Source organism: Saccostrea cucullata, unplaced genomic scaffold, assembly GCF_032062105.1.
Source record: "Saccostrea cucullata isolate Sc308-1 unplaced genomic scaffold, CSIRO_AGI_Scuc_v1 ctg19, whole genome shotgun sequence".
In the NCBI taxonomy this organism is placed as follows: Eukaryota; Metazoa; Mollusca; class Bivalvia; order Ostreida; family Ostreidae; genus Saccostrea; species Saccostrea cuccullata.
In genome coordinates this window covers 853,644-880,848 of record NW_026940018.1, presented here as the reverse complement: position 1 = coordinate 880,848, position 27,205 = coordinate 853,644, and the positions used below count along the sequence as shown (strand labels likewise).

The following is a 27,205-nucleotide window of genomic DNA, read 5'->3' as shown; positions in this document are numbered from 1 at the left end:
ATGGAGTCATCCTGAGGTAGTGTAGATTCTAGTTTGTACAAATCATAACTGCCAGGGATAGCATGGGGCCACAATGGGGGATCCAAGTTTTACATTAAAATATATTTAAAAAATCTTCTTCTCAAGAATAGCAAAGCCATGATTAGTGATCTAGTATTCATATGGAAGCATTCTCAGGTAGTATAGAATTAAATTTGTTCAAATCATAACCCCTAAGGTTAGGGTGGGGCCACAATGGTAGATCAAAGTTTTACATTGAAAAATAAAGGGAAAAATCCCAAGAACAGAAAAGCTATGTTTAGTCATATTGGCATGTAAGCATCCTCATGTAATGTATTGAAGATTTAAATTTGTTCAAATCGTGGCCCTTTGAGGTAGGGAGGGAAACAATGGGGAATCAAATTCAAATTATTACGAAGTAATATATAGGAACAAAATGTTTAAAAAGAATTTATCTTCTTATCAAGAACAGCAAAGTCATATGCTGTATTGATATGAAGGCATTCTCAAATAGTATTAAAATTCAACCCACCCACCCACACACACATCAGTAAACTTTCAGTTCTGATCTGATTTGTGTTTTTTCCTAGCCGATGTGCTCAGGTGAGCGATGTTGCCCCTGGGCCTCTTGTTTTCATACCATTAAATTGTTTGGCCATTATTTACACAATTGTAACATGAGACTTTTTGTTTTCTGATCATGGCAAGGACCACATGGCAGGTTTGACTGGTTGACAGGGGATGCTTACTCCTCCATGTCACTTGATCCCACCTCTGACGTTTTTAGAATTCCATGTTTTGAATTGTTTCAATGCATTTTAGAGTTTGATTACTATTTGTTATCTCATATTTCATGACAGTGCCTTCAGTATTTTTGATTTATCATGAGATGTGCAGCTAAATTTTGCTTATTTCTAGATGTATAAACCAGTGACAACTTTCTGGGTCTATAAACATATGTATACAGACTATGAGTTAACATTTTCCCATCATAGACTTCATCCATGACAAGCTGACATGACCAGACTGTTTCCAATTTGGTGAATTTTACATATTACATGAAAGGTCATTTAGTGAACACCTGGTAGTACATGTATTTTAACTTTTTCAACTGATTTGAGCAACAGTATATAATTGTGCTTTTAACACTAAAAAGACAAGCATGTAAAAAAAAAATTGTTTTTTAATAATTATGCTCTGCAGAAGACTTTCAAGACAGGGATAATTTGAGTTTTTGCTATGAATCCCATATTTCATATGAAGTCATTTGTACCATATTTATAATTCAATGTTCCAAAAGGGTTACTGTATAATTATTTTTAAAGCAAATTTTGGGAAATGTTCAACCCCATTTTATATTTATCATAACAGCCATTGTTTATTTAATTCTGATTTGATTATTTAATTGCATTCATGGTTTTGCCCTACTCACAGGAGGCTGAATTTAAAACGGAGTGTATTTAAAAAACACAGTATGGTTTCTTAACAAGAATTAGAACAGGGCAAATTTAAAACAGGGCAAAAATATCTTTTAAGTGTGAAAGGGCAAAAATAACCCTGCATGTATACAGTATTCACTCATTGTTTTGTAAAATGTTTTAAATATTTATAAAAAAAAAAAAAAAAAGACACACAACTTGACCTAATTAATGGCTATTGATTAATAAAGGAAACACTTGGTGACTACATGTAAATGTCTATCTTAAATGTAGAGTAACATATACAGTTTTAAAGGACACTGACAGTAGACCTGACCCAGTGACTTTCCACTCTAAGTAAACCACTTTTTGACCCCCCAACATTCCATCATCTGTTACAAGCCAAGACAATACATACCACGGAAATGTATAAGTGCAGATGTTGGCAAAGAAAAGGATGTCTGCCACACCATTGATCCCGATACATATACTTCACATTGATGTTAATTCAGATGTTAATACCGGTGGGGCACAATCTGCCATGATCTAATATAGGTACCTTCAGTACTGTACATAGTGTGATGATTTATACTCCCTCCCGAACCCCAGACCTTTAATCACCTGCACTTACCACTTATTACATTAGTTTGGAGATTGTTCCAATCTTTTAAAAAAAAAATTTAGATGTGTACATTTTTATGTTAAAAATTTCAAACAACATATTTTGCAAAATTTTTACAATTAGCTAAGTTTTTAGTCTATAGTCATAGGTTCTTGTTGCAATGAAAGTAAATTTAGAGTGTAGGGGGGAAAAAGAAAGTTAATAGATAAAAACACCACTGGCTCTATTTTAGGATGATTAAATCTATTTTAGACATGCATCTGGTAGCAGCCAAATTTCTTGCATTCCTATAACATCAATAATGGTGCAGATGACGTATTTTCTGTTGATAATATGATTATCCAAAGGGTGTGTGGATGCATGTTTTGCTCTGCATTTCGACTCCAAATACCTATGAAGATACAATATTTATGTCTAGTCTTAGGATTTTTTGCACAAAATTTATCTTATAAATACTTTGAATAAGTCTTTTGATCCATATTTGAATAGTGCATCAAGAGAGAGCTTTCAAAGTAAACACACCCATTCACTATGCATGTATAATCATCATACTTATGGAAAAAAGATAGTTAACATGAACATCAATTTTCATTTGTCGAGTACATGCATAACTAATTTGACATGCATTCATATAATTTTTTGATCAATATTATATTTACACAAGATGAAGATGTGAATTTAACCATTGCAGAAGCTCATTGGGTAAAACACATCCTCTGTAATTGGTTGTTAGATTGATCCCCAGCCACAACAAACTTAAATTGATATAAATAGGTAGCAACTGTTCTTTTCCCATCCAATCAGTACTTTGAAGTTAAATTTGTGGCCATGATCTTCCTATCAGACACCAAGATACTGGTACATGTTACGCACAGCACACATTCACTCACACCCACACATCTTCCCACAAGTATGTCACTATATCTGCTCCAACTTTCTTGCAAGGGGTGAAAGTAAATTATTCTATATATGAAACTAAATATTTTGAAATTTTGTTGCAACTTTTCTCTTTGACTTCTTCCATTATGAACCAGTAGAGCTGCAGTTTCATCAGAGACTGCTGCTTTCAGTGAGACAATATAACAGACATTACATAGTGTTCAGAACAATCTTTGACAATCCAAACCTATAGCTGAGAAAGTTTTCAAATTTAATTTTAATTTCATTTTGCTTTTGAGAGAACTGTACTATATACATGCATACCTTAATGGGTGATCCCAAAATAAAAATTCCTTCTGTCAAAAGTTGAAATTTATGAAGAAAAAAAATGTACCAAATGGAAATGTAATTTTACTTGAATAATGAGGCAATTTTCTAAATGCACTGGTAAAGCACTTAAAATGTCATCTTCTAAAGACACAATGTGACACAATTAACATGTAAATGTCAATGGTTATCCAAAAGGAAGCCTTTCTGAATCAGCTGTCTTTAGAAGAGTTTCTTCAGAGATGTTGAGGATACTTTATCTGTTGCCATTTGGAGTCACCCCTATATATCACCTGCATTAGGTACTTTAAGTCATCTGCACACTTAATTCTTGGAGAAGACCATCATGAACCATTTATTGAAGTCAGCTGTAATTCTTGTCAACACTTTAAGAAGAGTTTATGATGTCTGTAAAATGCTTGTTAATTATTCACATTTAATGGATCTAAAGTGACAACAAGGGAATCATTTGTGTATGCAGACTCAGCTTTTTGAGAAAAATCGATGTTTGGTTAACAGTGCAGTTATATAATTTGCAGCAAGGGTTTTCTCCTACACCTCATATTTCTTTTTCTTGTAAGAATTAGAGCACTTGTAATATGTGAAGTGCCTTAGCACTAATGTCGTGCATCAAAGTCAAGGACATTTGATTCTGCAGATCAGCAGCACTTTACAGCTCTGAGTCAGCAATACTGTTCATTGAAGGACCATTAAGTGCAGATAGGTCAAGGATAAATGGTCTCCTAAAGAGATTTTACATGAAATGTCACCAATTGTGCCATGTACATGTCTTGCATATAGTGTCCTTGAGAAACGAATTCGAACACAACCTTGTTGCAATGTCATATGTACACTATACTTTTTTGATACATCTTTGAATTTTACTAAATGTTTATTGTCAATAATTATCAAATATCAAATTAATCTTTGAACAGAAAAATAATATGAAATCTCTCATTAATTCCTCGACTAAGTTAGTCATGCAAGTACAGTGTGCATGGACCGACATGCACAAATATGAAACTGAGCATCAAATTTTATTATAATTTGTTTTTAACTTTTAATCCCAAATGTATGCAAATACAGTTATCATTTATTTTCAATCAAATAAAGGCTGCAAAAATTAAGTCCTTAATTGGAGGGCATTTGAAATGTTTATAAATGAAATTCTATTTGATTTCTTTCATTGGATGCAGAATCTTAATTTGTTAATCTAGGGCTTGGGGTTCACAGAAAAATGTAATAAATCAAAAGAATGGCAATGTATTCAGTTAATACCTGTTGCTACAAACTGTTTAATTATTATCTAGTTAAATTTCATTAATTAATTCAGATACTGTCTGATACAGAGACACTGATATAGTTTTTTGTATCGATTAAAATTTAGATTTAAATGACAAGTGCTCTCATACAAAATCAGAGGTCACAAAAGGTCATTCCTCAGTCAAAGGGTCAATAATGATGTTCTCAGTGAAGTCGCCTGTGCATTTGATTAAGATTCATTTAAAAAGTTTGTGAAGTGCAATGCATAATTAAATGAAAATTTGAATTCTGTACTGCACAGACCCATTCATAATTTTTTTTTTTACTTTCTTTGTGTTCTGTCTCCTAATTTGTGTAATGGTTTGGGCCATGGATATTGGCCTGGATAGCTCAGTTGGAAGAGCACCTGACTAGTGATGCAGGGGTCCCTGGTTTGATTCCTGGTCCAGCCATACTTTTTCTCCTTTCCTGTTACAGATTTGGTGCTGTTGACCACCCCTGGAATTGCAGGTGAAAGTCCTGCCAGGGGCAATAAGAACTTGGGTTGTGTCTTCGAGGGCGAAGACCATTTAAGGAGGGAGGAATGTAATGGTTTGGGTCATGGATATCGGCCTGGATAGCTCAGTTGGAAGAGCACCTGACTAGTGATTCAGGGGTCCCGGGTTTGATTCCCGGTCCAGCCATACATTTTCTCCTTTCCTGTTACATCTGTAAACATTGTTTTGTGAAATACTACTCCTTATGCCATTATGGAAATTTATATAATTATATGCAATGAGTATATTATATCATTACCTGATATGAATTAATTTATTTATATACAAATTTGACAAATGGGAAAACCATATATGTACAAAATGGTTGGAATGGACATTTAACTTCATAAAACCACAATGTTCACTTCTAAAAAGAGATATCAAAAAATGAACATGCAGTCTTTTTATTTCAAACTGATTGAATGGGACAAAGTATCCAACGATATGAGATTTTAAAAGGTTGAAATACATGCAAGAAAAGACCTTAAAATCAGTTGAGATATCATGATATTCAAGACAGCAGTGTTTGAACTGCTAAAGTTCAGTTGTATACCTGAAAATATAAATCCCTGAGAGCACTTTCATATTTTGTTCTAATTTATAGTGTTCTTTTTGTGTACTCAATATAAATAAGACACATACCTAAAATGTAAAGAAGCAATTGAGCCACATTTTATATTTCTTGCAGTAGAGCTACTGTCTTTTAGAGACTGTAATTGTGTGAAAAATGATCAAATTCTTGATAGTAGACTTTCAGAATTTTAGGAATTAACATATTAGATTCCAAAATTATACTTTAAAACCTGGGTTTAGGGATTTACCCTTTATAAACCACAAATGAAAGTGATTTATCAAAAAGTGTAAATTGTTCCAACCTAGGTGATACAAGTGTAATTTGGTAAGCTGTCATGATGATGAAGTAAACAATGTATTAAATAATAAATATCATTGGCTCCTTGGTGACTGCATTTCTATTAAAAATGAAGTACATGAAATGAATTTCTGTGTAAGACAAAACATTATAGCATCAGGAATTGCCTTGATCATTATTCCCATTTCCTTAAAAAGTTCCAAAATCTAAGCTATTTTTCAATATTTTACATAGAGCACAACCTCTGATTCAATTACCTGGTATATATATATATATCAATATTGATGAAAAACCTGTTTGGGGGATTGCAGGATATGTCATTGTTGAAAGTTCTCAGATACTTCTGGGTTTGTTTTATATAAATTTCAAAAACATTGCAGATTCATGAAGTTGTATCTGTTGTGCTTCTATTACATGGACTACAAAATTGATTTTTTAAAAATGACTTCTCTTTGTTTATTCTGCAGTTTCCCAATTTTTTTTTCGATGGCTCTAAATTTTAAGTACTACAGTACAGGGACATTTAAGTGATTTAATGCATTTTTTGGTTTTATTCTGTGACCATTCATGTCTCTCACGTACATCGATAGATTTGCAGTGAACCAATTTTGCACTTATTCTGATAAAATAAAAAAATGCTGGAATTTTGCAAAGTTCAATGTCTCTCTTATCTACAGATTTATGGCCAAGTGTTAGAGCTAAAAAGTTTAGTCTGCTCTTGGAGATATTTTGTTAATACAACTTTGTGCGAGGTTGTTATGTACTTAATGTAGATTTGGTGTGTAAATGTTTTTTCTATTCAAATAAGCAACATATTTTATAAACTTTGATACATATAGTAACATATGTTTGGGTTTTTTGCTCATGACTCTTTTTCATTTATTCAGCCAATTATCATAAAAAATTAATCACTGCCTTAATATCTCCTATTATCTAACAACATATTATCATATTAGGAACATTATTTTTTATATGTCACCTAATAGCATGGGGTCATTCTAAGTCTCCTTATGTTATAACAGGAAAGAAGAAAATGTTAATTCCTAAATCTGGCCATACTTTTTCTCTAGGAAAGGAGAAGATGTATGGTTGGACCGGGAATCAAACCTGGGACCCCTGCATCACTAGTCAAGTGCTCTCTACCGACTGAGCTACTCGGGCCGATCGATATCCAGGCCTGAACCATCACAATGTAATAGCTAGATATGAAAATTTACTCGATACTGTGTCATTGGTTTCTATTGTTGTATCCCTATTTTATCTACAGCAAGCTTCATTCCAACTTGATGGATAAGACAAATATAAAAACAATATACTTAATAAGAAAAAAAAATTTTAGTGGGCATTAGATTTTGTTGATTTATCTAAACAAAAAAAATGGTGGCCATAAAATTTCCTTGTTACAAAATTTAACCAATGCAAAATATAGTGATAGAAAAATTTTGTTTGGGATTTATTTTCGTTAATTATTGTTAACAACGAAATAAACATTTAATTCCCAAGGATATTTCTGCTTCTACAGTAGATGTCTTGTGTTAATATATGTCAATTAATAGTATGGGGTCATTTCACTTGTACAATACTTAGATGTTTTCTACTGTTTATGTATTGTTGTATCCCTTTTTTCTCCACAGCTTGACCGTTTGGAGGATCCACAAGTCTGGTTGGACGCAGCCACTCAGATCTTCTATTCGTTTGGGCTGGGCTTTGGAGGCATGATTGGTTTCTCCAGTTACAACCCAAAGAAAAACAACTGTGAAAAGGACGCCATTATAGTGTCCATTGTAAACTGGTTCACCGCCATTCTGGCTTCGGTGGTCATCTTCTCGGTGCTGGGGTTCAAGGCCACTGTGATGTACGACAAATGTGTTTTTAGGTTAGTCGTATTCTTTATTTTATGTGCTGAAAGTTGGACAATGTTCACAAGGTCTTCTGATAGTAATTGCTCACATTTTTTGGGGAAAAGTCATGCATTTTTCCATTGTAGGAGTAATTGCACAGACTGTTTAATTGTCTGTTAATTGGGTTGGAGAATGAACAGAGTAAGTAATGGGTATCATTGTGTATGACCTAACATGAACATTGCATGCACAAGTGAATGATGGAAAAAATGATAATGGTGTAGCTTTATATTGTAAGGGGAATAACTCCAGCATTAAGTCTGAACATGATTTTTTAATTTATACAGAAACATAGAGGCCATCTCTAACTTCTACCCACAATGGAACACTACAACATTGACTGAAGATATCTACATCCAGGAATTCCAGGCTAATAAAACAGTGATGTCCGCTTTAAATCTGACAAAATGTAGTCTCAGTGACGATCTTGATAATGTAAGCGCCTCAGTAAATGCAGTTAAAAAGGGATACAAGTCGTCATCTAGTGTCATTCTTTTCATGAAATAAATCATTCAAGAAAAAATTGCATGTGGTACTGGACAATGTAGATTCATTGCATTGTCCAAAGATACAAGCAATTTCCTAATATAAAACTGCTAGGAATCAAACTGGCAACTTGATTCATTCAGCCTTTGATCAGTAAACTGGTTAACTGAAAGGGATGTAAATTATATAAAGAAAGACTTCATCAAACTTAGAATTTACTTTTGTTATATTGCAGGCTGCTCAAGGAACAGGCTTGGCCTTCATTGTATTTACTGAGGCTATCAATGAGTTTGGGTCGTCTGCTCCTTTCTGGTCCATCATCTTCTTCCTTATGCTTCTCTCCCTTGGATTTGGCAGTGAATTTGGTACACTAGAGGGTGTTACTGCATCTCTGTATGATTTAAAACATCCAATTTTCAGGAAGAAATGGTTGGTTTCTGGTAAGTTCTTATTAGACGGAACTAAATTTCAATTTATTGCAGTTAGGAAAATTATCTAAACAAAAGTTTTTCAAGCTATATATTATTTAGAAATCAGCATTGTTCACATTTCATCCAAAAACTATGAGATTTTTGAAGTACATGTGTATTGAAAACAATTGATGAATTAAAATAAATGAATACTGTGAAATGGGTTTAAATTGGCAGAATACATACTGGTAATTAAATGACACCTGATGATCATTTATAAAATATCAAATACCTTATTACAAAAAGTTTTGACCCATTGTCTTTTATAGGGACATTATGCCTTGTCAGTATGATGATTGGGGTGTTGTTTGTTTTGGGGAGCGGATCCTATTGGGTGGGATTGTTTGACTCCTTTGGTGGATCCTTCCCCCTGATCACTGTAGCTCTGGTGGAAAGCTTTGGAATTGGCTGGGTGTACGGAGTGGACAAGTAATGTGTTCTTATAATACTTCTTACATAAGATATTCACATTCAGTCGATAAAACTTGGAAAGAAACATCATCAAAGTAGAATTATTCAGCTCTTTCTAATTTCTAAAATGAAATTGACAAATTTTCAACCAGGCAAGAAAAGCACATATAAAGTTAATTTTTTTTTAGTTTTTTCATTCAGAAATTGAGTTTTATCAAAGTCTAATAGATATAATCACAAAGAATGACTGTTTTTTTTTCAGTTTTGCCCGAGATATTAAGGAGATGATCGGACATGAACCACACCGCTACTGGAAGATCATGTGGAAGTTTATTGCTCCACTTTTCATCGCATTCCTGTTAGCAGCCACACTAATCAGCAAATTTATAAAACCCATCACTTACGATGTCTACAGTTATACAAAGGTAACTTTATCTTTTATTTTTATCATTTATATATCGGCCCTATAGCTGCTTTATTTTAACATAAAGGCCAACATGGCTCCTTTATTATTAGCTCACCTGATCTGACAGCACTTGTGATCTTTTCTGATCACATTCTGTCAGACTCACATTTTAAACTTCTTATCAAGAACCACTGGGCCAATTTTGACCATATTTGGTATAAAGCATATCTGGGTAAAGGAAATTCTTATTTGTTAAGATAAGGGACCATGTTCTCTTCCAAGGGTTTAATCCTGGTCCCTGAAGATCAAGACACAGCTCACAAAATATAACAGTTTTTTTTAAATTTATCTGTATGTATTACTTAAAATACCGGTATCTTGGAGAGCTTGAGTACATTTATTTAAGGAATAACTGTCTTATTTTTCGATTTCATGATGTGATCAGTTGATTGGCTTGCGTGATAATTTGCATAAACGCCAAAGGCGTTTATTTATAAAATTATCATGCAAGCCAATCGATTGATCATCTTCATGAAATCGAAAAATCTGACAGGTATTCCTTATATTTACGTGCTCTTTATTCCTCCAATCCACGTGCTACAAGCCCTGCTTCTTTCTAGCTATTTGTCCCGCCCTGCATGCGATTTTTAGCTCTACTGGTCAGAGACCAGAAGAGCTTATGCGATAGTTGCATTTAGCTAAACAATTTTTCAAAATGCTACTCCTCCTACAGTTTTGGTCTGATTTCAATATAACTTGGCACACAAGTAGACTACACTAAGATACACAATTCTGTGTATCGGTTTTTGATTTCAATGAACGGTGTTGCCGTGGTTACTAAAAATAGAAATTTCTGTGAAATTCTTTCAAAATGCTACTCCTCCTACAGTTTTGGTCCGATTTCAATATAACTTGGCACACAAGTAGACTACACTAAGATACATAATTCTATGTATCGGTTTTTGATTTCAATGAACATAAAAATAGAAATTTCTGTGAAATTCTTTCAAAATGCTATTCCTCCTACAGTTTTGGTCTGATTTCAATATAACTTGGCACACAAGTAGACTACACTAAGATACATAATTCTATTTATCGGTTTTTGATTTCAATGAACGGTGTTGCCGTGGTAACTAAAAATAGAAATTTCTGTTAAAAACTCTCAAAATGCTACTCCAAATACAGTTTAAGTCTGATTATAATATAATGTGGCATGCAAGTAGACTACACTAAGAACATAAAGAGACTTAATCAAGGATCATTATTCTTTTTATTGCTGTGGTAAAGTTTCAATTCCCAACTGCTTAAGAACTTTTCTCTTCCTTTGCTATAAGTACAAACCAGTAGAGCTTCAGTCTTGACAGAGACTTCTGGTTTTTAATTGCGCCTATTGATGAACCAGTACATTCATGTAGAAATAAAGTACATTTACTATTTGTAATTTTATCTCGGACAAAGACATTGGAAATGTAAATATAAATTCATACACAAAACAAAGCCTCTTACTTTCAATTGCTATATGATGTGTCTATTTGCAGTATATCATGGTTCCTGAGACGTACCCCTGGTGGGGAGGAGCTACGGCTGCTCTACTAGTCCTTTCCTCGGTTCTATGCATTCCAGGGGTGGCTCTCGCCAGAAAACTGGGATTCTTTAAGTTTGAAGGACCTACCTCAAAGAACATAATTATAGAAACAGGTGGCCATACCCAGTCCACCGCAGCATTCTTAAAATCTGATAATGACTCGGGTCATAATTCTGACGAGATAAATGACGAGTATGTTACTCGGGATCGAGATACGAGTTGTGCCATACCAGAAAGACCTGAGAAAGTCAACTTCGATGACATTTTAGAAAAGGCAGAGAGTAAACTATGAAGAGTGCTGTTAGTTCGTAAGTTTGGGGGTTTTCTTTAATGCATTTAAAGAGATTTTTTTGTTTGTTTGTTTTTAGCTCTACTGGTCAGATTATGCGATAGTAATGTGGCCATTTTTCAAAATGCTACTCCTCCTACAGTTTTGGTCTGATTTCAATATAACTTGGCATACATGTAGACTACACTAAGATACATAATTCTGTGTATCGGTTTTTGATTTCGATGAACGGTGTTGCCGTGGTTACTAAAAATAGAAATTTCTGTGAAATTCTTTCAAAACACTACTCCTACTACAGTTTTGGTGTGATTTCAATATAACTTGGCACACAAGTAGACTACTATAAGATACATAATTCTGTGTATCGGTTTTTGATTTCGATGAACGGTGTTGCCGTGGTTACTAAAAATAGAAATTTCAGTGAAATTCTTTCAAAACGCTACTCCTGCTACAGTTTTGGTCTGATTTCAGTATAACTTGGCACACAAGTAGACTACACTAAGAGTGTATCGGTTTTTGAGATGAACGATGTTGCCGTGGTTACTAAAAATAGAAATTTCTGTGAAGTTCTTTCAAAATGCTACTCCTCCTACAGTTTTGGTCTGATTTCAATATAACTTGGCACACAAGTAGACTACTCTAAGATACATAATTCTATATATCGGTTTTTGATTTCAATGAACGGTGTTGCCGTGGTTACTAAAATAGAAATTTCTGTGAAATTCTTTCAAAACACTACTCCTCCTACAGTTTTGGTCTGATTTCAATATAACTTGGCACACAAGTAGACTACACTAAGATACATAATTCTTTTTATCGGTTTTTGATTTCGATGAACGGTGTTGCCGTGGTTACTAAAAATAGAAATTTCTGTGAAATTCTTTCAAAACGCTACTCCTTCTACAGTTTTGGTCTGATTTCAATATAACTTGGCACACATGTAGACTACACTAAGATACATAATTCTGTATATTGGTTTTTGATTTCAATGAACGGTGTTGCCGTGGTTACTAAAAACTTAAAGAGACTTAATCAAGGATCATTATTCTATTTATTGCTGTTCTAAAGTTCCAATTCCCAACTGCTTAAGTATTTTTCTCTCCCGTTGCTATAAGTACAAACCAGTAGAGCTTCAGTCTCAACAGAGACTTCTGGTTATTTATCCAAAGAGTGTTTGCTTGCTGAATTTTTTCCCATAAGATCATTGTTAGAGACTGAATGGGTAAATCAATAGATAACTCTCTAAAAGTGGATACACATGGTAGAAAGTGGGTTTTTTTTAGTATAAGCTTATTTTTAGCAGAAAATCATGCTTGTTTTTGTGTGAGGTTCAAGTTATTGTTATCATTTTCTTATCATGAAACACAAATTATATGAAAGTGGACATGAACACAGCATATGTTTTTAAATATGATTTTATGTATTTATATACATGTAGTTGCTAAAGCTATGTGTTTTTTCTTTTAAATATATATGTCTGTTTTATCCCAATTTCTTTTTACTGGCCTCTCATTCATGTATTTTCAAAGTAAAGGAACCTTTCATTTATAATCACTGATGTCTGGTAAACATTTACATTGGACAATAAAAGTCTGGTCATTTGCTGCACTTACATTGTAGACTTAACTCATATCATTTTCTGATTAGGTTGCAAGCAAGTTTTAGAAACACCAATATACATGTACTTTCCTTAATATCAGTATACTTGGCAAAGTCTAGTCATATAGCTCTGACTTCAAGAATCATTGGTTTGATTCTGTTGGACAATCATTGTTAATTTATTTGGCTTTATAAATAAAATTATTTACATGAATATTTTTTTTTCCAAGAACTGAAATATACAATCAGAAAATAAATTTTATGATCAAACCATGACATCTAAGGTGCCAAACTCTTATTAAATCTTATTTTGTCAAATGATTATCAAATGTGTAAAACTTATTAAGCATTAATTGAAATACTGTATTAAAGCAAGGTTATTATTATATTGATGGAGAACCATACACTTTGCTGCTCTTGTACTTATTTTTTATGCATACAATATTTTGAGTTTGAGAGAGTATTACATGTATAGCATGCATGCATGCATAGCATTAATACATGCTGATAATGTTGACAGTATTTCATTATGAGGAAATCTATCTGAGGCAGCTGTATGATTGTAGTGGGGACTATTCCCTAGTTAAATTTATTAAATTGTAGTCTATATAAATAACATATATAGTTTGTACTGAACTTAAGACCTTACACAGTACACACAAAAGAGCTTTACTTTTGTGTAGCTAATAGGTCATTGGTTCAAATCTCAAGCTGCACCCAGAGTTAAATTGAGAGGGACATGGACACAGTTTCAAGTGAAATTTTTAAAACAAATTTTAATGTTTACAATTTCTAACTAAGGCACCATTTACAATCAGCAAAAAATTTGAACATCATGTGTTGATTAACAAATGAGATACAGAACTTAAAGTTCTTCATAATGAAAACAAGGCTCATGTCTTGTTTTTGTTTACATATAGAAAATATATTTATAACAAAATGAAATTCAACAAATCACTAGGAACTGTTTAATCGTATTAAGAATTAACTTCGTTATTGAAATTATCTGCTTTGAACGAACATATTAGTATATCAATCTATGAAAAAAAAAAAAAATGACACAGACCCTGTTTACATAACAAAGGTTTGGAGCTCTAAATCTGTCTTGTATCTCGACAACCAAAGTTCAAATTTTTGATGATCATTAGAAAGACCTTAGTTAATTATTTGTAAAAATGGAAAAATAAATTTGAAAATTTTTAGCTGAAACTGTGTCCATGTCCCTTTAAAGTTATTTCTCTATATTCATATACAGCACCATGCAGTTCTTTATCTCAGAAATGAATTTCGTGTGCATCCTGAGCATATATTTTCAGCATGATGCTTTTACCAGATTTTGCACTTACATGTACGTAAATATTTTTTTTTAAAAAGACATTAAGGAACCGGTACTTATTTTTCTTGTTCACAACAATTTTTGAACAGGCTAATGTATATTAAGCACATTTTACATCAAATGTTCTGGAATTTTAGTTTTTAAAAACTTGCTAAATGTGTTAACTTGAATTTTTGTATTGAAAAAAAGACCTACATTTTTTGCTCAATGTTTTAACAATTAATTTTATATAGTTCCATTGTATAATTGATTGATCATTTATTTTTTGAATTCATTAAGATAATCCTTTATAAATTTTTACCATTTTACTTGCAGACATTTATGTGTACACATACACATGTGTTTTTACATATTTTTCTTGAATCTCAACCTTTGACATTTTAACTTTTGTCATATTACACCAGAGCCTTTTTTTCTGTGATTTGTTTGACGAAATTAGCTCTAGAATTATACAAGTCTTTTCCTATTATCGTTAATATGCTTTTTACACAAAGAAACTCAACCAATTTTTATTTTGTTTTGATGCATTAAGTGCTATAGGAGTGAATCTCTCAAAAATACTTGTAGATATTTTACTTGCTTACAATATTTTGTATGCATGTTTTATGAATATGAAAAGTACAAGCTTTTTAAGTGAATTAAAGTGATTTTCCAAGTTTTGGTTATTGTGGTATGTTTTCATGTTTATACATGTAAAGTGAGGCTGGAATTTTTAAATGCAGATGATAGCTAGATCATAAAATAATGTGAAAATGGCATTCTTGCGAAAGTGATTGACAGTAATTCCCCTTATTAAAGTAGCATGGAAACATTTCAGTTTTATGAAGGTCTGCAGTTTTGTTTTCAAATTTTCATAGGTATTAATAAGAATATCTGCTGTGTAAGAATTTAGTAATTATAAAACATACTTCATGTTTATACATATTTAGTTAATAATTGTGTTTTTCTTGTTATTTTGTCTTTTCATTCTTTTTGGTTTCGAAAAAATACTATCTACCATCACTAAAAAATGTTGAATAGATTGAAGTTAAATTCATCAAAGCTTTTCTGAGCACAAAGTGGCCTTATACATTTATATTTTCAGTCGAGAATTTCAGTTTATACCTTATCTTGTACATGTGTAAAAGAACAGTTGCAAGTCATTTTTCTTGATGCTAGATTTTTGTTTGTCATGAAACCGAGAGCATTTTCTTTGAGGAGGTAATTAAATGATATGGTGTTTCTGATATTCAGAAATATTAAAATATTATGTTTTATATTTTATGTGCTGGGTATATGAATATTTAGAGCCATTCACAAGTGTTTTAGGTTTAGCTGTTTCCGTCCATGTTTTTGGGTGTCTGAATCGAAACTTTCATTTTACAGCATTAATTCATGACATGGGTGTAAATGAATTTCTTCTGTTTGATGTTATTTACTTTGTTTTAGAGATAAATGTAACCAGTCCACTTTGACATGTATTGCACATATCCCCCAACCTGTGAAGAAAAAGCAATCAAGCATTTTAGTTAAAACTGGCCACACACTGAATTCTTTTGTAAAATATTTCAAAAGCTTATAGTTTCATAACATTTTTTTTATGTTTGTGGGTAAAAGATGAGTGTGTTATGAATCTCTGATGAGAAATGATGCAGGATATCAAATTACAAAACTTAACAAATTTAACATTGATAAACAGTTAATTTTCGATAAACCACCACCTTTTGTAATTTATAAATCATGGCGGTATAACGAATTTGGCGATGAATTGATTTTCCCATCTTTTAGGAAACAAGAAGAATAGTTTTCGTCCTTAGAAATACTATTTAGCGTTTCTATTCTTATAATTCTATGTACATGTATATATATAAAGTATATTTCTAAATTTGAAAATACTTCAAGTAATTTTTTAGGTATAATTTCATTAAAACAAAATGTGCAGAAATGAAATAAAGACATGCAAGTACATGTGTATGCATGTAAATCTGTTCGTCTGATATTGAAAAAAAAAAACATGCTGGGTCGATCGTCATGATATATTGCTGACAGTACGTAAAATTATTTTTTGAATAAATTCATTGTTTATGGCATCATTGTTAATGAAACATTCACAATTTATACCGTATAATTATTTGTCAGGCAAACTTTGCATTGTTTATAGCAGAGATCATCAAAATAATATCGTATTTCGTGGTGAAGCCATGACTAAATTATTTTTATTAAACAGAAAACAAAATCATTATACAGTTCATTTAAAATTATTGCTTATTTAACTCTTATTTAATTGCATGTACCTTGTCTGGCTTTGTATGCTTTACAACATGGATAGATGGCGGTATGCGAATTTGGCGTTATAAAGAGGATTTTATATAGCAGGAGAAACGTTCTTGGGAAATCATGGCGGTATTGCGAAAATGGCGATGAATTGAATGGCGATAATTCGTGAATTGACTGTACATCAGTTTGTCAAGTTCAAATTTGGAATAGCATGGATGTTAGTATATTGGTATTTTTAATTACCGGTAATTAAAATGTTGATGACACATACATACACATGTTTGGAATCTCAGCATGAAGTATTGTTTAATGAAAAATCAATTTTTTTCTGTTTGATGTATTAAGATTGTTTTTCTTTTTTACTGGGTAGGTAGGGGGATTTTGTAGTTTTGTTTTTTTTTAATCTTTACTTGATGATTTTACTTGTACAATGTTTAAGTTGGGAATCTTGCAGCATTCAAATTGGGAATCGAGATGTAATCTGGTCTCAGTCATTTTTATTGTTATAAAGATATGTTCTTATTGAATCAATAATGGATGTCCTTTATATCAAGTGTGAAATAAAATCCTGTTACAAATTGAATTGCAAAATTTTCTATTACATGGGTTTTAATCTCAGTGCAACTTGAGACATAGGAACTGCACAAAATCTCACATCGTCCTTTAAAATTATGAGGAAAACACAAACCCCAATTTAGATTACTTTATATAATCTGAAAGATTATTAACCAAGGAGGTGTTTGAAAAGGCAACTGGCCACATTTGGTCAGACACATCTCTAAGATGTTATTTGTTTTCAACTTTTGATTATTGACATGTTTAATTTGCTGAATTTGCTTTTGTTTATCAATGTACAATGTTTAAAAACTTTTTAAAATCCTATACATTTATAAATAATAAATATGAAATAATCTTAATTCTAATTTGAAATATCAAGAAAGAGTGTAGATTTAACAAAATTGCTATGTTTGGTGCATATGCAAAGAAACCTATTTTTAATTTGCAGAACTGTCTCTAATGTTAATAAGGTTATGACAGAGGATTACCAAATGTTCATTTAGTAAATCGTGTTTTCTACAGAATATAAGCATTAGAGAGTGTATGAATGTGAAATCACACAAACTGGAATTTGATTTTTTATTTCACTCTTTTCACAAGATGTATAAATTGTGCTATTACAAACACAGAAATGCTTGTATGAGGAATTTTCACTTTCATTACCAGCAATGGTGAATGATTCCATTTAATTCATGGACTGATACAATATATGATTCAGCCCAGTTTGTTCAAGCCTGTGTTAGTTATAATAAATAAGAAAAATTTAAATTGCTTGTTTTTCATTTTTTCCTTTTATTTATCATAACATAGGTACAGTAATTCTTTTCTTTAGTCAATAAGAAAATGAAAAACAATAATTAAATCCCTCGCAAACCAAAGTTTGCGGGGTATACATGTATCGGGAATCACCTTGTTTGTCTGTCTGTCCATCCGTCTGTCTGTCTGTGCAAATGTGTCTGCTTTCTTACAGTGAAACATTCCTATCTACTATTTTGCACAAAGATTGTTTATGACCTGAGGGTTTATTATGACCTTCACCCAAGGTCATTTGGCCAAGTTCAAGGTCACTGAAAGAAAAATTTCATGTGTGTCTGCACATGGTCCATATCTTTCTCATTGATAAACTTGGTGAGCTTTCATTTTATACAAGGATTGCTAATGTCCTGAGGGTGTATCATGACCTTGGTCCAAATTCATTTGTGCAAGTTCAAGGTCACTGACAGAAAAGGTTCATAATTTGAGTCCAGTCCATATCTTTCTTTTGCATAAACTTGAATTTACTACTACACACAAAGATAGTCCAGGACCCGCGGGTCTGTCATGTCATTGACCCAAAGTCATTTGAGCAAGTTCATTTTTATTATTATAAAGATGTGTTCTTATTGAATCAATAATGGATGCCCTTTATATCAAGTGTGAAATAAAATCCTGTTACAAATTGAATTGCAAAATTTTCTGTTACATGGGTTTTAATCTCAATGCAACTTGAGACATAGATTTGGAACTGCACAAAATCTCACACCGTCCTTTGAAAATATGAGGAAAACACACACCCCAATTTAGATTACTTTATATAATCTGAAAGATTATTAACCAAGGAGGTGTTTGAAAAGGCAACTGGCCACATTTGGTCAGACACATCTCTAAGATGTTATTTGTTTTCAACTTTTGATTATTGACATGTTTAATTTGCTGAATTTGCTTTTGTTTATCAATGTACAATGTTTAAAAACTTTTTAAAATCCTATACATTTATAAATAATAAATATGAAATAATCTTAATTTTATAATTTGAAATATCAAGAAAGAGTGTAGATTTAACAAAATTGCTATGTTTGGTGCATATTTTAGCAAAGAAACCTATTTTTAATTTGCAGAACTGTCTCTAATGTTAATAAGGTTATGACAGAGGATTACCAAATGTTCATTTAGTAAATCGTGTTTTCTACAGAATATAAGCATTAGAGGGTGTATGAATGTGAAATCACACAAACTGGAATTTGATTTTTTATTTCACTCTTTTCACAAGATGTATAAATTGTGCTATTACAAACATAGAAATGCTTGTATGAGGAATTTTCACTTTCATTACCAGCAATGGTGAATGATTCCATTTAATTCATGGATTGATACAATACATGTATATGATTCAGCCCAGTTTGTTCAAGCCTGTGTTAGTTATAATAAATAAGAAAAATTTAAATTGCTTGTTTTTCATTTTTTTTCCTTTTATTTATCATAACATAGGTACAGTAATTCTTTTCTTTAGTCAATAAGAAAATTAAAAACAATAATTAAATCCCACGCAAATCAAAGTTTGCGGGGTATACATGTATCGGGAATCACCTTGTTTGTCTGTCTGTCCATCTGTCTGTCTGTCTGTGCAAATGTGTCTGCTTTCTTACAGTGAAACATTCCTATCTACTATTTTGCACAAAGATTGTTTATGACCTGAGGGTTTATTATGACCTTAACCCAAGGTCATTTGGCCAAGTTCAAGGTCACTGAAAGAAAAATTTCATGTGTGTCTGCACATGGTCCATATCTTTCTCATTGATAAACTTGGTGAGCTTTCATTTTATACAAGGATTGCTAATGACCTGAGGGTGTATCATGACCTTGGCCCAAATTCATTTGTGCAAGTTCAAGGTCACTGACAGAAAAAGTTCATAATTTGAGTCCAGTCCATATCTTTCTTTTGCATAAACTTGAATTTACTACTACACACAAAGATAGCCCAGGACCCGATAACCCAAAGTCATTTGAGCAAGTTCAAGGTCACTGAAGGAAAAATTTTATAATTCATGCCCGGTCCATATCTTTCTTGCAGATAAACTTGGTGAGTTAACACTTCACACAAAGATTGCTTATGACCTGAGGATGTGTCATGATCTGACTCAAGGTCATTTGTGCAAGTTCAAGGTCGCTAACAGAAAAATTCATAATTCCTGTCTGGACCATATCCTTCTATGTATAAAGTCGATGGGTCTCATTTTTCACATAGATTGCTTATGACTGGAGGGTGTGTTATGACCTTGTCCCAAGGTCATTTATGCAAGTTTAGAGTCACTAACAGAAAAAGTGAAAAATTCATGTCTGGTCTATATCTTTCTTATGGAGAATAATGTTGTAATCCTGGGAGTTTCCGATTTATGAGGGCGTGTCATGGTCTTAATTTAACATGAGAGCAAACTGTTTGTCGTCTTAAAATAAAAACAAAAAAATCCAGACATTTCTTCATTATAATTTTTCCTGATCCATGAAACATCCCACAGTGGGAATCAGTCTATGATGTGGATTAACCTCTTATTCCACTACTCTAGAGCAAATTATCACTACATTGTGCAGGTTACTTAGACTAACGTAAAATTCTAGGAAATACTAGTTTCACTGATGGAACAATACATTACTCCATGTATGGAGCACAAAAACAACCTGCATTTATTACTATAATAAAAATATCTCTTTATGTTCAATAAAAGCACATAAAATTGGGGAATGTTTTCTACACCAGCTAAATTGAAAAACAAAGGCCAAAATTGTTTTTTGTAGTTTTATATATATTTAAGTACAGTTTAAGTACATACATTACAATTCCAAGTGGTTTTCCAGCTGATTTTAAACAAAGAATGAAAAAGAGGAACTGTGTGCACAGATAAATATATTAAACCATTAAAATTCATTTCATTGTAAAATATCTGCACAGCAGTAAATCTTTGATTGTTTACATTTTTTTTATATTTCAATAAAACATTACAATAAAGCTTTGTACATGTTTTCCTCTGGCCAATCACTTACATGTTAGAATAAATTGATAAAACAAAATGACATATCACAGTTTACATTATATACAGTTTACATATGAGTACCCATCAAGTACAATTAACAAAGCAAAGGTAGTTATCTTCACTTATAATATACATGTAATGTACACTGTACATCAGTAAAAATTTCAACAAGTTAATACCTTTTTTCCATGTATAGTCAAAATAAGATTCTGTTTCTCTTAACAACCTGTACAAACTTTGTCCCTCAGCACTGATACACCAAGAAAAGGACGGGGGAGATGATTAAATGTAGATAACAGACACGCCCCCTCCTACTCACAAGGCCCCCGCCTCCATCATCCTCCATTGGCTCTCCATCTGACTCCCCATCTGCATCTGGTTCCAAGTTTTACGATGGGTCTTCAAAGACATCTACAAACAATGAAACAAATTTAAATTCATACTGTTTACTAGGACTTGAACCAATTCTAAAAGAACTAATGGTCCAAGGGGCATAACTCTTTACTAAATCAAAAGTTTTTCATAGTAGGGGTTAAATTTTTTCAAAATAAAATTTGTGACAAAGAGGAAGGCTCAGGAAGAATGTATGAATATCTAGCAAAATGAAGACTAAAAGCCATGATGGAGATTTAAGAAGTCCAGTTAGAATAATTTATCAGATGCCTCTTTAAGTTAACAAGATGAGTCTTTACATGTATATAATTTTTGGTGACTTTGGATGCACATATTCTTGAGTTCACTTTAAGCTAATATAATGATAGAATATATAGCCATCTTGCATTCAACTGTCACCAAATGAACCATAATTTTTTTCTGATTAGGAAAATCAAGTTTACTAAATAGCAGGAATTTTCTTTTCAGATGAAGTTATGACTACATAGAAAGTTAACAGATATCAATTACCTCAGCAATTTCTACTTTTCTTTCCCAACTCTTGACTTTTTTCTGCAGTTCATACAAGTCAGCCTTTTCTGTTACATACTCCATCACTTCTGGGACTCGGAAATCTGTTAACTGTTGGCGGAGCTTCCTGTTTATCTTCTCGGCCTTTGCTCTTTCCTTTAATCAATCATGAAAAATTGTAAATTTTAATATGCTATGGATTACCAGGCTCTTTCACCGTAAAAGGAGCTCTCTTTTGATTCCCACAATGAATTCCTTTTGCTAAAGTGAAACCGAGGTCAAAAAGTGAGGTGCTCTTTGCTTTATGGCTTTGAAGCCATTTAAATTTAAATTCCCATGATATGACAGAGTTGATGCCCTTAATAACTGCATTTTCTCTTTCTACCTCAATTTAATATTTACTTGTGTACAGAGTTGTTTCCCTTAATAATAAATATCTTTCTTCCCATAGATGTGTATGTAATACCTGTACTTCTATGAATATTTCTTTTTTAATTGCTCCATACTGTCACTTTAATACAGACCTGTTCCACAACTTCAGTTTCGGAGTCAATCCTTGAGAGCAGATCGTTCCTGGACCCGATTTCTGACTTCAGCCTTTCTGACTCTTTAGTTAATGTGTGTAATTTTTTCTGTGAAATAAAAAGAGTTTATTTTTTATAAAGAGTGGAAATTTAAATAAAAACAGAAAATACTTAAAACAAACATCAATCTTCTCCATGCACATTTATACAGTAATATTTTGAATTCAAATAAGCATACAGAGGAAGATGAAACATACTATTAATATATTCGTTCCTTCAGTTAAAAATACATATCCAATTACTATATGCCAGGTACTCAAAAAATCAAATGATTATAATGGTCTTAATTATCTCCCAAGTCATGTCAAAGGGAGACAATCTTGCTATACTTTTTTTTTTACCTTGTATTTGATAAGAACACCATTTGTTCTGGTTGACATTAACTTCAGGGCCAGTAAATCTGTGTTCCTCTGATCTATTTTCTCTAAATACTGTTTATTCTCAATCTCCAACTGATCAAAGTCCACCTTGTGTAAGACTTCACCCATTTCTTCTTTCTATATTATGAAAAGCAACTTAATAGTTATTTATTTTAAATAATTTAATGGATTTTTTTTTTTTGCTCAAATGATGCATTTATACTGTATATTTTTCTCTCTTGCAATATGTGAACTTTTAACCAACCAAAATTTTTTTTTGTCCAAGAAAAACAAGGAAAAAAAATGTCATACCTGTTTTAGCTGTAAATCTAGTTTCTTTTTCTGGACTTTTAACGTAGAATTTTTCAGACGAAGCTTTTCAATCAGTGTGTCCTATGAATAAAATTTAACTGTCTGCATTACAATTGTCAAATAGAAAATTTTAGAAACCAAATAACATTGAAAATGAAGACATTATTGATTCATCATCCAACAGTTATAATAATCCAGAGAAATTGAATGAATCATCCCTCTAATTACCCTGGATCTGTTTTTCTCATCCAGATATCTGATGACCTTCTCAGCTATAACTTTTCCAGTTCGGGGATTCATAGCACCTTTTACTATATCTCTTTCAAATTCATAACTTTCTTTTTTCGTCTCTGCCAACCGAAGATCAGCCTCTTCCATAATGGCCTGCAAAAATTTCAGCACAATCAAAAATAATATTTCCAAAATTTAATAGCATAGTCATTTCTATAAATTGTGGGACACTGTTATTTAAAAATCTTTGTTTTTTTTTTTTAAACAAATTAATACCAATTTTTTATCAAGTACCATAAAATTACCTTATATGTATCAAGAACTTTCTCACAGTTTTCTTTAAGCTGTTCAATCTCATCTTTGAGATCATCAATTTCTTTCTGTGCAATGTCACATTTTTGTTCTGTTGTAAGTCTGAGAGATGTGTTGATGTTGCTGGTTCGAGATTTTGACCTCTTTCTACCAACGCCCCTCCCCACTTCCTGCTGTGAACCTGATGGTGTTACCCCACTGGGCATGCCAGGACTAGGGAGCCCCAGGGTGTCTTTTGGCTCATTTCTTTTGAGATATTTCTCAAACATTTGAGTCTCTGTTTGTAAAACCTCATTTTCTTTCCTGTAAATAGACAGAAAAAAAAATTACAATACCCTTCCAAATTTTTTAGAGTGGTTAATTAGTGATGTCTATTCTCAATTCAACATCTCTTCAAAAATTTTTGCAAAAGCAAAATTAACCTTGGCATTGTACATTCTTATATAAAAATGAAGACAGGTTTTTTTTACATTTTTATATTTTGTTTAAAAGAAAACTCTGAGATTTCCTGTATTTCCACTTTCTGTCCTTGACAACTGTCCTAAAGAGTGCATTTGGATTGTTTTTAGCCTGAAATGTGTATTGTAGAGGCTTCAAGGGGATAATTCAAGCATTATATCTTAATCATAACTTGAGAGATCCGGGGTGTTGAGTGGACAAAATACAGGAAAGTATAACACAGAGGTTGAAGCGAGAAGGGGGTCCTAAATGGCATCCTCCCTTGTGTTGTTTTTGTATTAAGCATATAATTTTTTAAAATGATTAATTCTTACACACCAACAGGTCCAGGAAAATAACTATATTTAGCTGTATAGCTTAATTTACCTATATAGCTTTATTTACCTATATGATATAGCTTTATTTAGCTATTTCAGAATAAGTTTCTGTTTTATGAAAAGCAGACAAAAAGTTGCATAAAAATTATGGCTGATATTTTTTAAAAAAGGTTTGATAAAAACAACCTAGGGCATAGATAGTAAAAACATTGCCTCATTTAAACACTTTTTAACTCAAAAATGCATCTCTATTGTTTGGATAGCTGTCCATCACTGGAAGTGTGATGAGGAATTGAGGATTGACTAAGTGTGATTGCCTTGCATTGTGCTGAATTATTACCAATCAATTATCTTGTTCACCAAAACTGCTTTTCTTAGTTGAAGTAGCTGCTTATAATCACAGATTAACTGTTATACATAGCCCCAAAACTTTTTAATCTTTGATTGCAATTGCACAAAAGGAGGAACATTTTTTAATGTGGGTTTTTGGTGAATTGTTTTCAGTCCATTTCAAAGTTGAAAACTAATACTGCCTCATTATCATTATGCCACTTTTTGTCTGCTTTTCATAAAACAGAAAGCTAAATAAAGCTATATTATATAGGTAAATAGAGTTATAGTTGAATCCACACTTTTCAAAGTTATGTCCCTTGGCCGCCATCTTAGGGGATAAACCCATAGAATCCCCACAGAAGCCTTTGTAGTTTTCAGGTTTATAACTTTGTCATTCGGTTTGGGAAAACCGTTGCATAGTGTATACTGATTACCCCATGTTGGGGCTACCTACGCATCTAAAGAAAAGAATTTAAACACAGTGGATTCATCACAGCCCGCCCAAATGTTTGGTAGCATAAAGAGGATGAATGTTGTTTCTTTCCCTTTTGACCTTTTGGTTGACCCCGCAAAGGGACACAACTTTTGTAAAGTGTGGATTGGTCTATATGCAGAGCTCCAGATAAGGTGCGTATTTGCAGAAATACGCATTAAATTTTACAAAATACGCATTGAAAATTGAAATAGAGCATACAATTACGCATTAGCAATCATAGATATGCATTACACCACGAAAGTACTGCGTACAAGTTGAAGAATACAGGTACGACTTACTTTATGATACGAATTGAGGTTAACTCAGTGTTTGATTTTTCTCAAAATGAAGAACAGATTTAAAAGCCTTTTAGTGACCAGAAATATTCTAGTAATGATGACGACGATCTGACGATCTCCATTTCGAAGGAAGAATCAGAGATTTAGATTAAAAGCAATTTCTATGTAGAAAGACTATGCACTTGTCACTTTTTTTGTTATTATGGGTTCATAGCCAATTTTTCATCTCTCTCAACTTGCAATATTAACGAAGATTCTTTTCTCTCAGTTTACTCTTGATATGATATCTTAAATGAAGGAAAAGTTCTCTGACTCTATGGTACCTTAACATACTGTATCATCTTCCTTTGTCACAAAAGAATGCTTCCCAATCTTAGCAAAAAGTCTTGTTGGTATTTGCAAAATTTATTTGAATAAATGCAGGAACCAACCTTTAAAGTTTTTTCCCTCTTCAAAAACACATACTTCGATTACAAGCTCAAAATCAAAATAAAGGTCAAAACATTTTATATATATAATATATATAAACAAAATACTCTTCATTCATTTTGCTGAAAATCAAAATTGGCATTGATTTGAAAATCAGGGAGGAAATACACTTTGGGGTAAAACATTATCTGGAGCTCTGCTATATGGGTAGATTTAGCTATATAGGTAGATTTAGCTATTTTCCTAGACCTGGCCAATAGCAGGTTCCTGTAACTCAACTCTATATCTGATCTCAATGGTCATACCATCAATCAGAGATAACAAGGAAAATCGTACACGGTAACTTAAACAAATAAAATTCTTTCATATAAGTTGCCATCTAAATGAACATGTAAAATATAACATTCGTAACGGATGACTGTAAATATTCACCGATAACATTAAGCCTACCATACACCAATCTTGCAATCAAGCATACTCAAGATATAATTGCATGAATCGGAATTTTTATAAAAATCATATATTTACATAGTTTCCTCTACATGATGGTATAGTTGCTCGTCTGAAAAATCATTCAGAGGATCGACATCAACATCTTTATCATCATCTATTGTCGCTGGTGACTCCGCCATTTTCGTTTGCTAGGTTGCTAATAGAAACATCCGGGTACTTCTTCCTTTGTAATCAGAGTAAGTTGTACAACAAATAAGTCGAAAACTGGTTCAGGTGGTTCGTGTTTTGTTAAAACACAACGACAAAACTTTTCGTAAATGGGGTTATTGATGTTTCAAAAAGGTGCATGAAAGATTAAGATGTACTGCAGTTCAAATTTTAAAAAAATATTCAAAATACTCTTTTATGATGAGGTATTATGAAAAAAAAATAATCTTAAATTATTGGTTTTGTGTTAAAAATGCACCACAAGATTTTGAAATTCTTCTAAATTAAACTTTTCTAATTCCTCAACCTACAATACCTTTCCTAGCTGCAGAACTGTAGCTCTCTGCTTGAGAAAATTCGGACAGATAAAGCAGAGAGGCACAGTGTAAAGACCTGATGAGTGTAATGACCTGATTGACCTGATGAACATAATTTCAAAAAATAAATGATAAAATACCAAATAAAATAAACTTTTATTATCTAATTTTAAATATTATGTCATTTCCTATTTTAAAACCAAAAAATAAAATT

At 32.3% G+C, this 27,205-nt stretch overlaps 2 protein-coding genes across 2 annotated transcripts in view; one reads left to right on the top strand and one right to left on the bottom strand.

The window, feature by feature from the left end:
* LOC134254501 (sodium- and chloride-dependent transporter XTRP3-like) overlaps positions 1–12,856 on the top strand; it is a 28,698-nt gene extending 15,842 nt beyond the window's left edge. Inside the window, exons 4-10 of the mRNA XM_062737011.1 lie at positions 7,551–7,792; positions 8,105–8,252; positions 8,539–8,743; positions 9,043–9,202; positions 9,447–9,609; positions 11,129–11,531; positions 12,612–12,856. Coding sequence (XP_062592995.1) covers positions 7,551–7,792; positions 8,105–8,252; positions 8,539–8,743; positions 9,043–9,202; positions 9,447–9,609; positions 11,129–11,467 — 1,257 coding nt within the window. The 3' untranslated portion in view covers positions 11,468–11,531; positions 12,612–12,856. The remainder of the gene's footprint in view (positions 1–7,550; positions 7,793–8,104; positions 8,253–8,538; positions 8,744–9,042; positions 9,203–9,446; positions 9,610–11,128; positions 11,532–12,611) is intronic.
* Positions 12,857–20,752: 7,896 nt separating this feature from the next.
* LOC134254503 (coiled-coil domain-containing protein 113-like) lies at positions 20,753–26,685 on the bottom strand. Its single transcript, XM_062737013.1, has 8 exons — positions 26,543–26,685; positions 23,696–24,005; positions 23,388–23,543; positions 23,160–23,240; positions 22,830–22,985; positions 22,429–22,536; positions 21,905–22,060; positions 20,753–21,412 (listed from the first exon to the last, which is right to left on the bottom strand). The coding sequence occupies exons 1-8, from the start codon at positions 26,644–26,646 to the stop codon at positions 21,317–21,319; spliced, it is 1,167 nt and encodes a 388-aa protein (XP_062592997.1). The 5' UTR covers positions 26,647–26,685; the 3' UTR covers positions 20,753–21,316.
* Positions 26,686–27,205: the final 520 nt, after the last annotated feature.

Bases quoted from the DNA above. Each gene is read 5' to 3' on its own strand.
- LOC134254503 (XM_062737013.1), bottom strand. From the start codon at position 26,646: ATGGCGGAGTCACCAGCGACAATAGATGATGATAAAGATGTTGATGTC. The intron at 23,241-23,387 runs GTAATTAGAGGG...TTTTATTCATAG, and splicing joins ATGAGAAAAACAGATCCAGG to GACACACTGATTGAAAAGCT. The intron at 22,986-23,159 runs GTATGACATTTT...TTCATAATATAG, and splicing joins TAGATTTACAGCTAAAACAG to AAAGAAGAAATGGGTGAAGT.